Source organism: Mercenaria mercenaria, chromosome 1 (genome assembly GCF_021730395.1).
Source record: "Mercenaria mercenaria strain notata chromosome 1, MADL_Memer_1, whole genome shotgun sequence".
NCBI lineage: Eukaryota > Metazoa > Mollusca > Bivalvia > Venerida > Veneridae > Mercenaria > Mercenaria mercenaria.
Genome location: NC_069361.1, coordinates 42,862,595 through 42,877,270, shown reverse-complemented (window position 1 = coordinate 42,877,270; position 14,676 = coordinate 42,862,595). Strand labels below are relative to the sequence as shown.

The following is a 14,676-nucleotide window of genomic DNA, read 5'->3' as shown; positions in this document are numbered from 1 at the left end:
ACATTTCATATAACTCACCGCCTGTCTTAAATATACTTACATATAAATGACCGTATAAATTTTTTAACATACCTCAAGCATTAACAGTGAGAAGCAGGCAGTTGTATGTTTGGTATGAAAGCTAATTTAAAATGATATACAGTAAAACTGATGTAGGCAACTGAAATTTAAGAGAATTTTTCAATTTTTATGCCCCCAGCATCTACTGATGCGGGAGGCATATAGTGATTGTCCTGTCTGTCCGTTCGTCTGTCCGTCCGAGGTTAACCAAATAGGACCGTTTCATCTAGCATCAATACCCCTTACTAAAATGACTTGATACTAATGCAGATGTAACCTGTGACCATTCATCATCTTCAGACATCACCTGACCTCAAGTTGACCTTGACCTCATTTTGGACTTAGGTGCAAAATCTATCGACAAGAATGCCACTGGGGGCATCAAGCGTTTATTGAATGCAGCTACTTGTTTTAACTGCAGTGTGTTATATTATATTTTAAAGGATAGTGTTGTTTGCATAGTAGCTATTTCAAGTATTCAGAGTGAATATTTTTGTCTTCCACACAACTGTTTTTACGTAAAAATACAAAGAGAAAAGCCTATACCTAATGAGGGAAGGAAGAGATAAAGTTATTCTATATTTTAATTTTATTTCATTTGAGAGAATCATAATAAAGAGTGATAGCAGATACATTACATTTATGTATGAGATGCTTGTGTTATACACAATGCAGTAGATAAATATCATTAAAGCAAGTCCTGTTGTGGACAAATATAAGTTTACATAGTACACATGAAAGAACAATTTACATTTTACAAGAAAATACATACATAATAACAAATGATTGGAGGGTTTACAATTTACAAGTTATGCAAAATTGATTCAAATTAAGTTGTTCTATGAAACCATAGAAAGCACATATCAAAAATCATTATTGCACACTGTTACCTTGCAACGATACTTATCGTTTACTCTGCTAAATTTCCAAAATGGGCTGGTCTTACTTTCAATTTTGGCGGGACCATTTTTTATTCAAAGGGGTATTCACTGAAAATAACTGAATAGTGAACAGTGCAGACCATATCATGCACTGGTCGCAAATGCAGGCTAAAAGTTACAGTATTACTATAGCATACTAAAATGTATTTTATACCTATTGCATTTAAAAATTATATAAAATTACACACTTTATCCAACCTTCCAAAAAGAGAAAATATAAAAATGGCAAAACTTTTCCAGACAATCTTAAAACAACATTTAAACAACTACTAATTGATAACGCTTTTCCCAAAATATACATTAACTGTTTTCTCAACTTCTGTGCACATCATAGAAGTATTGTTGAAAATTACAATTCTTTTTCAAACTTCAAATACAGTAAAAGTAGATAATTAAAAATGCCTATTTTGGGTTAAAACGTGTGTAACGGATATCCAACTATTTTGAAAATAGTAGGAGAACAACAGTTGACATTTTGTTACAAGTATTCAAGTACAAATCATAAATATATGACATAATTAAATAAAGTGGCTTAAGTTAATATAGCCATAATGATGACTATTGTTGATTTCAATGTTGATACTGTATATACAAGTGAAATAAATAAATGTACACATCAGAACTGGTTTGTTCTGTTATTATTCATATTTATATATTTAATTGTCCTCCGTTACACATAAACAAAGTCAAATAGCACCTTTATATTATAGCTGGTCATGCAGGTTTATTTGCAAGACACAAATTCCACTCACAGGAGTCTACAGCACTTTTTTGATATTTTCGCACATTTTTCAAATGATTGACTTCCTGAAAAGAAAATCTTAAAAGTTTTTTTTCTCTGCTTCCTGAGCCTAATTAGTCACGTCTGAATCGCATTGTGATGTTACTTGTGTACTGTATGGCTGCCGTGTCTGTCATGGCGGGAGAATTAGGATTTTCTATTTCCGTCTGCTCCAGATTGGATGTATTATCAGCCTGTATAGAGGCTATTATTTGGCGGGAAATTTTCTTTACTTGCTGAAAGAGCCTAGACCTGCAGTTTTCTAACATGCTTTTCACTCCCATGGCTGTTGAATGACGCATATAGTATAAGCAGTTATCTGGAACTTCCATATTTAAGTCACTGACAAACAAATGTCTGCTTATTGACTCTGTTTGATTATCTGTAATGAGAATGAAAAATTCTATAAAAAAAAAACTTCTTGTTGGATTACAGTATCTGTTATCAGTTATCTTCGAATCAAAACCTTCAGTCTGGAAGAACCGTAAGGTGATTTAGAATGTGTAGATCTGTATAAAGATCCATATATCTACCACCACAGAATAATATATGTACAACACTGGGTTAAGATACACTAAATCGCAGCACTATTTACGTTGCATGACTTATATGTCTAATAATTTGTAGAAAATTACATGTTAATTTAGTCTAGGTTTTCAAAAAATTAAAGATTAGAAAAATCTTATTAAAAGTATTTTGGTCTTAATGTAAAACTATAAAGATTATGTGGAAATAAATTAACTTGATTTGGATTTTTTTGCCTGTTTTTGCATTGAATTTGACTTCTACTTACTATGGTAAATCATTTGTCCACAACTTTATATCTAAATCTCTTTATAGATATTAAGACTTAAACTACTTTTTCCTGCAATCAGTAAGACAGGAATCAGAGTACATACTTCATTTAACAATTTCATTTATTGCAAATCAATTTGATTGATTCAGTGAAATGAGCCCCACCATGAGAAAACCAACATCCGCGCAGTCTGGTCAGGATCCATGCTGTTGGCTTTCAAAGCCTATTGTGATTAGAGAAACCGTTAGCGAACAGCATGGATCCTGACCAGACTGCGCAGATGCGCAGGCTGGTCTGGATCCATGCTGGTCGCAAATGCACTATGTTGGTTTTCTCATGGTGTGGCTCAAATGGATTTGCAATAAAACAGATTGTCATACAAGTAATAATTTTATCATAAAAAAACTTACCTAGAACTTGAATCTGTTTGACCACCATATCATGGATGACCAACAAATGTTGAAGTTTTCTGGCAGCACTAATTGGATCCATTCTTATACTTGTTTTCTTAGGTGCAAAAAGTCTTTGAAAAAAGTTTTTTGCTAAAGAAAAATTATAGCACGAAAATCAGATTAAAATATCTTTTAAATTATTAAAAGTAAAAATGATTTTAATATAAGATTTTGAAAATTGTGAAAGTGTTTCTACTTGAAATGTAGTAAGTCCACTGTTTATGCACTATATATAAGATTTAAATTTCTCAGTTTCACTTTCCCATGATTGCTTGCTGGGGTTTGAGATAAACTTTCCCAGTGTCCTATATTTATGGACCCAGACAGGGTCCGCCTGGGTGACAAACTGTGACCCACAATCACCTTTGATCCCCTTCTTTGAAATCTCTTATTGTTTTCACAGACCCATTGAGGGGGCATTACCAGGCCCAATACTGTCAATAACATTCAACTAATATGTGCAAAACTGCTAAAACTGTTAATATAAACTGTTAACCTGTTTTCTTTTATGATCAATTTTCACTTTGATTATTTATGATTATTGCATTGATTGCTTAATAACTTCACTGATCACAGACAAACTTTTCCCCTTTGATCTTAAATACCTACTTTTCTTATTAGCTTGTTTTCTTGATTGATTGTTTATATTTTCTTTGATATACAAGGGTATTTAGATAAGCTATTTTAGATTACATAACAAATGCATTTATTGTAAATCATACTTAAAATATTTATACACAAAATGATTTTAGAAAAGGTTCTTTAAATATTATACAGTAGGCATTATGCTGGATTTTGCTTTTAATGAATTTGTCAAACATCCGATTTTATGAGTTGAAACTCATTATCTCAGGCCCGTTTTTCTCAAAATCTGGCTATCTTGGAGAAGTACAAGTCCTGTAAAAACAAATTCATACTGGAAATAATTGCACTGCAAGTCAGATTTAGCATACTGCATTTCTGGTTGTGTCCAAGTGAATTTGAAGCCTTGTCAGTCAAATTCAGTATTAGCAATTCGGAGTGACCTGTCGCTTTTATTTTTAGATTTGGATTTTCCAGACTGTTCCATTTATTAAGTAAGGGTTTGAAAGATATTTGACGTTTCTAAAACTATAAATATATTTCAAATAACGTACAGATTAAAATTGCATTGGTAGCTCAGTTGGTACAATTGAGGAATCTTGTTAGTGATTTAACTTTTGCGATTAGGAGGCTGTGGGTTCAATTCCCTCACAGGGCGATTTGTTTTATGATTGAATTTGTTTTATTTACATTTTTCATGTGTTTTTTTATTTTATTTTATCTCATTATTTCAATTTCATTTTTAAGTTCATTCGTACAGTTTCAATAAATTCAATACGTTTCAAACACATGTGTCCAATGGAGCATCTTCACACTCGCTGGTGGTGTTGGTTTCCTTCGAATCAGTGTCATCAGCTAATTGAATGACCAAATTGCCAAGAGCTATGTCAGCCATGTTGAATAATTCACAATCAAGAAGATATTTGAAAAACCTATGTTATATGCGAAAATAGCAAAAGGATACAAGTAATGCGATTCAAATACATGTTTCACATTATCATCATTTTAAAATGTATGTTAGCAAAATATAAAAACAAAAACAAAAATATAAAATGAAAAAAAATATATTGATCTCCGTTGGAATTCGAACTCACAAAAGTTAGATTTTAGAGCCGTCACGCTTACCACTGCACCACGGCGTCTAATTGTCGAAGAAGGCAGTCATTTAAATATTTATTATGTAAATAAGTTATAAAAAGGTAGGGTACCCCTTAACTGAAGTGGTTTATTCCAATAACCTTTCAAATCTATTAATAAAAGCGACAGGTCACTCCTAAATGCTAGTAAATATATATTTACCTGTTTTATAGAAATGTTGCCTGCAAAAAGTGATGATCATTTGTTGCATTAATGAAATAAATAAAAACTATGACAAATGTATTTTAAATTGCTAAGGACTCTCATAATGTATATAAAATGTTCATGTCATATAAGAGTTTTAAAAAGCTTTGGCAAAACATTTAGAACATGTGAACCAAGTAAAATGTTGATGTTGATATGTGATTATCTCAAAGAAGTATGCTCAGTCCCTTGGAATTCAAAATACAAAGTTTTAATTGTATATTATAAAGGCAAACTAATTAAATGCCATATTATGAAAATCTTCAGATACTGTAGTCTGTATCTAAAAAATACACATGTACATTAATTTAAAATGTACAAATATTGTTCTTTAGTTTCTGAGCAATGTGTTCATGTTGAGTCTACAACACTTCGCCGAAAGACAACCCGTCGAATACGACACTTTGCCGAACTTGACACTTTGTCGAATCCGACACTTTGCTGAATACGACACATAGTCGAAGTTACATACTCGTCAAATTTGGTCGAAAGTTGGTCTAAAAAAATCGGAAAAGGAGTACTTACAACGTTGAAAAAAAAAATCGGAAATCTATCAGCTGCTGAATTATGTCCATTATTGACTTGAATCTCCGATGCCAGCCTTCCAAATGGTTGTTTTACACTTTACACTTTACAGTAACATACCATAACAAATATACTGAAGCTAAAATTATAATTATACTTACCCGTCCAATTCATAAGAACTTTGTTCACCAAATAACACGTTTCTAATCAATTATGGTTATTTACCCATTGAGTAAACGGTAAACGTAAGCCGATAATACAATCAATTTTCATCATAAAGGCCTTTGTCAAAGGTAACAATTTCGACCAAGTGTCGTACTTTATATGAAAATTAGACCAAGTGTCGTATTCGGCTAAGTGTCGGATTCGGCCATGTTTCATCTTCGACGAAGTGTCATATTCGACCAAGTGTCGTGCACCTGTTCATGTTACTTGTAAGCAGGAGAAGATCCCTGTTGCAATTCTGCCTGTCATTGCCAAGGATAATGACACAGATATTCAGAGCTCCAGATAAGCTTTTGGTGCAATTGGGTATTTACCCATCACTTTGTGTCTGAATTGGGTATTGGAAATTTGAATTGGGTAAAAATAATATCATTACCCAGCCTTTTCAGAAGTAATTGGGTATTTGCTAAAACCAATTGGGTATTCAGTTTTGCACAAACATTTAAGTATTTTTTTTCTTGTGGCTTAAATTAAATTGTGTAAGCTTACAGTATACATGGCATATATCATTAACCAGATTTGACTAACCACATAAAAGAATTTAAATACATTTTTGTATTAAACATTAAAATTGTAATGGAATGTGAATAATTATATGTAAAACAGTACTCTCTTGTTTAAAATATGCCTGTAAGCAATGTAAACATTGTATATTTTAATTCATAGTACCAACAATATTTTTTTTCTCCAATTATCTAATGTTTTCTGAGATAGTTTTCTTCCATCCTGTTTTTTCTTCACTTTTAATGCAGTCAGAGATCAATTCAAACGATGTGTTCACAGCAATATGCGTTCTCCCATAAGATGTTGTCCAGTATCGGTGACACTGCATCGTCACAAACAGATAACTGTTTTTGTTGAACAGCAAAATATCCCACTAATTTGTTTGTTTGTGCTGCAACAATGTTTTTTTTTTTTTGCGATCTCTTTTACATTTTATCGGCATAAAAATTGTTTACAAAGCGTCCAAATAACACCGATCAGCCAACTGAATGTTCTATGATTTTTCCGCTAAATAGTAACCTGTTCTTCAGTAACGTATAACCAGTCAGTTGTCTAGCGTTACAGTCTCGTACCCATTCTATAATAAGGAAAATGCGATACGCAAGCGATGTTTTATGAATTGGGTATTAGGAATTTTAATTGCGTTTCAGTACGCACACTGTATGAATTCAGTTGGGTTTTCTGCAACTTTAATTGCGTAAATAGGCAAATACGCAGCTTATCTGGAGCTCTATGATATTTGATTTGAACTTTAAAAAATGTATTCTTTATGTCAGATGGGAGGTTACTGACTCAGATCATAATTAATTGGCAACAAAAATCCCTGTAGTTGAAAGTATAATTTCTTGGCCAATAATACACTGGAATAACAATATAAGTCCTTAACTATCAAGACAAATTGTAACTGGTACGATTTATAATGGATCATTACCTTTGGTCAGAAGACGATTTGGTTTGCATACTGCTTCATATATCAATCATGTTTTTGTGTTTTAGGTTCCTTTTTCTGCCGGACAGTCAAGAACATTTCTTCCAGACATTGGGGTCCTATAGCTTTACTTTTCATCTGCAGAGGTTTAGCTCGGGTTCCGCCAACACCTTGTCTAGATAGGAACACAGTCCTGGAATTAAGGTTGGTTAAAAGCCGGATTTAAAGTTTTAAAGGATGGTAAATTTGAGACAGATATTATTAAAAAATAACCAGTGTTATTCATTGACATAAGTTCTGTGTTTCTGAGGGGCTCAGATTGGGTCATAAAAAGTTGAATATATGTTCCCATGTGGTAAACCAGTTTTTGATTGGTTGTAATTTTGAGACCAAAACAAGTATTAAGCTGATATGTTTTTAGCTTTCTTAACTTAAGTATAGTAAAGGTAACCATACAGTCAGAACCACTATTGAAAGTTATAGAATCCGGCTCTGACACATATAAGTAGAAATTATCAAATGTTGTCTTTATATATGTCATGAATACTTGATTATTCAAATAGATAAAAGTATTGTTAACAGCACAACAGTGAACTCCTGTGCAATGTCTATCTTTAGCATTACTGTAACATAGGTTTAAATATTTCTGTCTCACTTTCCTCAGTACCATGTCCATACCCAGCATTAGATGAAAGACTGTTTTCTAAATATGAGATATCCTTCTAAATCTTTATGTAAATGCTGATTTGTGAAAAAATGTATTTTCTCCAAAACATAAAAGACAAACATTTGAATGATCCGAGTTAAATGATTGGATGAAAGATGTCAGTATCAAGCCATTATTACACTTGTATGGAAACTGGTTCTGTCTGGCGCTACTGCTGGTTCCTACTTCATTTATAAAACAGCAACTGGAAAATGTCTATTTAATTTAGTGCTTTTTTTAGCTCACCTGTCACAAAGTGACAAGGCACGCAGCGTCACAAGGTTTTTAGCTCACCTGTCACATAGTGACAAGGTGAGCTTTTGTGATCACCCCTTCGTCCGTCGTCCGTCGTGTGTGCGTCCGTCAACAATTTCTTGTCTGCACGATAGTGGTTTCATTTATGATTTTATTTTAACCAAACTTACACACAACTTGTATCACCATAAGATCTCGGTTCCTTTCTTGAACTGGCCAGATCCCATTATGGGTTCCAGAGTTATGGCCCCTGAAAGCGTCAAAATCAGCTATTTTGACCTTGTCTGCACAATGGCAGCTTTATTTATGACTTGATTTTTACCAAACTGGCACACAACTTGTATCACCATAAGATCTTGGTTCCTTTCTTGAACTGGCCAGATTCCCTTATGGGTTCCAGAGTTATGGCCCCTGAAAGGACCAGAATTAGTTATTTTGCCCTTGTCTGCACAATAGCAGCTTCATTTATGATTTGAATTTAATCAAACTTGCACAAAACTTGTGTTGCCATAAGATCTCAGTTCCTTTGTTGAACCGGCCAGATCCCCTAATGGGTTCCAGAGTTATGGCCCCTGAAAGGGCCAAAATTAGCTATTTTGACCTTGTCTGCACAATAGCAACTTCATTTATGATTTGATTTTAACCAAACTTGCACACAACTTGTATCACCACAAGATCTTGCTTCCTTTCTTAAACTGGACAGATTCCATCATGGGTTCCAGAGTTATGGCCCCTTAAATGTCCAAAATTGGCTATTTTGGCTTTTGCAGCCATATAGAGACTTCATTTATGGTTTTATTTGACACAAACTTCCAAAATATCTTCAACACAATAAATCTTGGATTCCATGACAAATCAGATCCATTCGTAGTTTCCAGAGTTATTTTATATCTGATTACCTCCCCTGATTGTAGTCAAAATGGATTTATATCAGTAAGTACTTACAGGACTTCTTTGAAATTTCATTATTGTCATTAGTTGGACCGAGCCAATCAGGGTAGATAACTATGGACTGATTTTATGTCAAATTACCTCCCTTTATTTTTGAAATTAAAATGGGTATATCTCCGTAACTAATGAAGATATTGATCTGAAATTTCATTTATGTTAATAGATTTATTTGGCAGATCCTTCTTTTGTTAACTTACAATAATTTTCTTTTGAATTACTTCCCTTTTACGTTACTATAAATAGCCTATTTTTAGTAACTTTTTTATTATTGGCCGTAGGGAAAAACCGAGACCACTTTTCTGTGGTACAACATGGATGGTACCTCCAATTTTTAGGTGTATTTTGACATATCTGTACCTTGTAAGAATTTTGTTTTTCTTTTTGGTTAAATTTCTTTCCTTTGTTGTTCCTGTCCTTTGGACTTAGATATTTTTTCTGAGGACCTTCTTGTCCTCAAGTGCAATGATAACAGGTGAGCGATATAGGGCCATCATGGCCCTCTTGTTCTATTAATTGACCTATTGACCTAGTTTTCGAAAGTACGTGACCCTGTTTTGAACTTGACCTAGATATCATCAAGGTGAACATTCTCACTAATTTTCATGAAGATCTCATGAACAATATGGCCTCTAGAGAGGTCACAAGGTTTTTCTATTTTTATACCTACTGGCCTAGTTTTTGACCGCACGTGACCCAGTTTTGAAACTGACCTGGATATCATCAAGGTGAACATTCAGATCAATTTTCATGAAGATCCATTGAAAATCGGTCAGAATTTTTATCTTGATGATATCTAGGTCAAGTTCAAAACTGGGTCACATGAGCTCAAAAACTAGGTCACTATGTCAAATAATAGAAAAAACGACGTCATACTCAAAACTGGGTCATGTGGGAACAGGTGAGCAATTCAGGACCATCATGGTCCTCTTGTTTATTAGGGCAAATTTCATGGGAACTTGGACAGTGGAGGTAGACTGATAATAGCCTATTTACTAGTAATAAATTTTATGACTTAAATCATTTTTACATTTTTGCCCTATCTTTTAATTCCTTTCTTTTTTTTTCAGGAAATTATTGACAGGCTTTCTAGTTGCCGTGGATACATATTTCCGGGGAACAATTCAAGGTTATTTAGTGCAGATATTAATCAAATTTACGGACAAGGTATGTCTTTATATTTAAAGATCACTGAATATATTTGTACTTTTTAAAGTGATTAATTTAAGAAACTTATTTTTTATCCATATTGAAAGGTTCCTTAACAAATTCTCACAACAGAAAAACTTGTGAGAAGACCTATTTATCATTACAGTAATTATTCTTTATAAATAAGGAGCAAACATCTCCCTATTTAGGGAAAAATCTTTCCCTTCTACTATTTGATCCACATTTACTGTAACAAGGGTTTTCTTTGATTTTTATGCCACAGTCACAAGGTCACAGTGACCAGGAACAGTAAAATGGTTTACGGGCGATAACTCAAAAACACTTGGGCCTAGGATGAGGAAAATTGATAGAGAGTTTGGTCATGACCAGCAGATGACCCCTATTGATTTTGAGGTCATTAGGTCGAAGTTCAAGGTCACATTGGCCAGGAAAAGTTAAACAGTTTCTGGACGATAACTTGAGAACGCTTAGGCCAAGGGTCATGAAATATCATAGAGAGGTTTATCATGACCAGCAGATGACCCCTATTGACTTTGAGGTCAGTAGGTCAAGGGTCAAGGTTACAATGACCCGGAACATTTAAACAGCTTGAGAACGCTTGGGCCTAGGATCATAAAACTTGATAGGGAGGTTGGTCATGACCAGTAGATGACCGCTGCAGATTTTGAGGTCTGTTGGCCAAAGGTTAAGGTCACATTGACCCGTAACAGTTAAACCCTTTCCGGACGATACTTTGAGAATGCTTGGGCCTAGGATCACAAAACTTAATAGGGAGGTTGATCATTACCAGCAGATGACTCCTGTTGATTTTTAGGTCAATAGGTTAAAGGTCAAGGTCAAATTGAACCAGAACGGTAGAACCTTTGTTTACAGTGAGCATATAATTTCTGTTCCTTGTGCAATTACTAAATGCATCAAGTAGGGCATTTCGTGTTCGACGAGCTCTTGTCTCATTAAATACAAGACAATATCAATGATATTATACACCATTTTAAAGAAACTCAAAAGTGGTAACAAGAACTTTTTATGCCCCCCTTTGAAGAAGGATGGGTATATTGTTTTGCAGATGTCTGTCGGATGGTCGGTACGTAGACCAATATCAGCTATTTTTATCAAAAGTTTAATATAAAAATTCAATTTTGACTATTTTTGGATTGCTTGTCATAAAATTTTCAAGGTATCTTCTAAACTGTTGTTGATGAGGCATTTAAAGTGAAAAAACGCTTGCTCAAACATTAATGACTCAAACACTGGGACTGACTCAAGCTGTTTTCCTTACGTTTGGATTACTTAAATACCTGTATAAGCATTTTTCTCATATTCATTCGACAAAGTGATTGTTGTTTTACCGTAGATTCGAACATGGGCTTCCTAGGCTGAGCTGGTAAGATTATTGACTTTGAATCTCTCGCCCCTCACCACTGTCAGTTCGAGCCTGGCTTGGGTTGTTATACGACGAGCAGAAGATCTGTGGTTCAACTCAAATGTTTGGCCTTGCTTTAAATAGAACCAAGGATGTCACCTTGGGTTTTTATCCTCTATTAAAGCTGGAATGTCTCCATATGACCTAAACATTGCCTGTTTGACTTAAAACGCAAGAAGACAGGTATCCCATTTTTAATTTGTAAAAGTGTGTTATCATTTGTTGAGATTGTGCTTGATTTATTTTAGAGTACAGTACTGCTAGAGGACTTTATTCAGATCTTATGTCTGGTCAGAAGGGAGGAGAGTTTACAAAGGGGAACAGCTCTATGGACCCAGTGTGTCACATGGTTTGAAGAAGGTGGACCTAAGAAATCAGAGTGGGACCCTGAAGGAATGAGACAGTATATAGAAAGTAGTGTCACTAAATATCTTCAAACCAGTCTAGGTAGGTGTTTTTGTTTGTATTATCTTATAAACATGTTCTGCTATACAGATTTCACACTTTGAGGATATAGCAAAATAGCGCACATACCATCAGATAATAAGAGTGAGTTGAATTATATGGTGTGCCAGAACAAGACAATGTTTTTCTGGTGTATAGGCAACACCTACAGTTACATATTTTATCTTTAGATTCCAAGTACAGTACTGCAGATTCAGCTGCAGCAGTGATGGTTGCTAGGTTACTGTTGCTGGCCTCAGATGCCTCCATAGCAACCGAGTTGGATGACAACAATTCAAGCACCTTAATCAAAGTCACTCAGATGCTTGCAACTGTATTGAACTCCATCAACACACATGCCTATATGTCTACTCACAAGGCTGATAAGGCTCTCTTACTGCTGATACTGTTGATGAAAGAGTCAAAGCCTAAAGGTTTGTTGTCTCAGTTAATATGTCATGTTTGTGTAACAACTCTAAAAAATCAGCCGCCGTGCCATGAGAAAACCAACATAGTGGGTTTGCGACCAGCATGGATCCAGACCAGCCTGCGCATCCGCGCAGTCTGGTCAGGATCCATGCTGTTTGCTAACAGTTTCTCCAATTCCAATAGGCTTTGAAAGTGAACAGCATGGATCCTGGCCAGACTGCGCGGATGGGCAGGCTGGTCTGGATCCATGCTGGTCGCAAACCCACTATGTTGGTTTTCTCATGACACGGCTCATATGATTGAAGCATTTGAAATTGCTGTTTGCACACTTTTTATTTGTTTTGAAAACCATACATGTTCTCTGTATCTTAAATAATTATATTCCAGTAAAAGTGAAGGCAGTATGCAACAACTGCATTTAAAGTTACAATTTTTGCCCATCTCTGTCAGAAATATTGTCCAGTTGGGTGCTTGCATATTTTCTACTTTAAAAGCTTTATATTTGCCGTATGACAAACTGTTGGGATGGGACTTAAAAAACATGACAAAGCAGACTCAGATGCCTTCTTCAGTTATATAAGTATGGATTAATGTTATCAAGCATATGTTTAAAGTTCATAATTTTGACTGCATTCTGGAATAGTTTCCTATATTAAACCAGTGTGATATTTCACCAAAACCTAACCTTTTTTCTTTACTATTTTTAACCTTTAGCCTGCTGGTGGCAAGTGATTCTGCCTTTGCGACCAGTGCAGGCTGATCATGGTCTGCACTGTTTGCTATTCGGCCAGTAAAATTTCAGCAAACACCCCTTTGAATAATAAATGGTACAGCCCAGACTGAATGAAAGAACAGTCCATTTTAGAAATTTAGCAGGGTAAAGGTTAAAGAAACACTTATTAGAAAAAGTGAAGTGATACTTTCTGTATCTTTCAGGTGAAATACAAGATGACCAGGTTGTGAAGGTGATACATTCTGCTGTTGAAAGTTGTCAGTCAGAAATACTGGTGTATGTAGGCAGGCAAATATCTGACAGCATCATTTCTGTAAGTACATAGTATTTTGGTATCTATACATGAGTTGTTGTGACCTTGCGACATGAAATACTGATTCTGAGACAGGTTTCATACTTACAGTTTGTAAATTTATATCCCTTTTTTAACTCAGAAAATTTTGGTAAAGCCTTTGTATTTCAGCTGGTGTTCTGTGGAAGGGTCACAAATAGTTGAGCGTGCTATCATTAGACAGCTCTTGTTGGCTGTTCTGAGCAGGATCTTTGTTACAGGTTTTACTGCATATTAAAAAGAAAATTGCTACTATGTCTATTATTGAGGTAAAGTGCATACTTTTACAAAATGCAGGAATTTTTTGCAGTTAAAAAGCTACTTTATAAAATGAAATCTTTTGATATTGTTGGTAAGAATTCTTTGTATTCAACCAGATGCCTTTTTTTGTAGGGAAATGAAATGGTTGATTTCAAAGTTTAGAACGTTATGGTCAGACCCCACCAACAATAACAGTAACAGAAAAAAATCTTGTGTCAAACAAAATATAAACACTTTTGTTTGACAGTAACAATTTTGTATCCTGTTTGATAGGTATCAGATATGAGCCATCTAGAATTGTATGTAGACTGTGTACAAGTATTGGCTGAGTCAGCGTCTACAATGAGAAGTGTTCAATTTGACAGACTGGTCGATACCTGTGTTGCAATTCTCAACAAACCTTCAGAGGTATCTACATATCTATATAAATAACATTACGGATACTTGTTTTAGCAAAATAAAGAGGTTTAGATTTCACTGATACAGGAAGTTCCTGTTCATAGTTTTTGAGTGTCTGTTAAAATTCAGCTCCATTGTTGATCTTGTTGTCTTCTCTTAAATGTACATTCTCATAAAAAAATTCAATGTTTTGAATTTTGACACTAAATGCCCTTGCTAAAATGCGAAACAAGATGAACAATTTCAAATGATTTTTAGCTCATCTGATTTTTTGAAAAAAAATGATGAGTTATTGTCATCACTTGAGCGGTTGTCGGCGTCGGCGTCGGCGTCGGCGTCTGCGTCGGCGTTGCCTGGTTAAGTTTTATGTTTAGGTCAGCTTTTCTCCTAAACTATCAAAGCTATTGCTTTGAAACTTGGAATACTTGTTCACCATCATAAG

General features: G+C 34.6%; 1 protein-coding gene across 1 annotated transcript in view; it reads left to right on the top strand.

The window, feature by feature from the left end:
• Nucleotides 1-14,676, top strand: part of LOC123540750 (probable methyltransferase TARBP1) — a 43,301-nt gene that overhangs the window by 10,271 nt on the left and 18,354 nt on the right. The window contains exons 7-12 of the mRNA XM_053543374.1: nucleotides 7,204-7,339; nucleotides 10,115-10,211; nucleotides 11,886-12,084; nucleotides 12,273-12,515; nucleotides 13,447-13,556; nucleotides 14,109-14,243. Coding sequence (XP_053399349.1) covers nucleotides 7,204-7,339; nucleotides 10,115-10,211; nucleotides 11,886-12,084; nucleotides 12,273-12,515; nucleotides 13,447-13,556; nucleotides 14,109-14,243 — 920 coding nt within the window. The remainder of the gene's footprint in view (nucleotides 1-7,203; nucleotides 7,340-10,114; nucleotides 10,212-11,885; nucleotides 12,085-12,272; nucleotides 12,516-13,446; nucleotides 13,557-14,108; nucleotides 14,244-14,676) is intronic.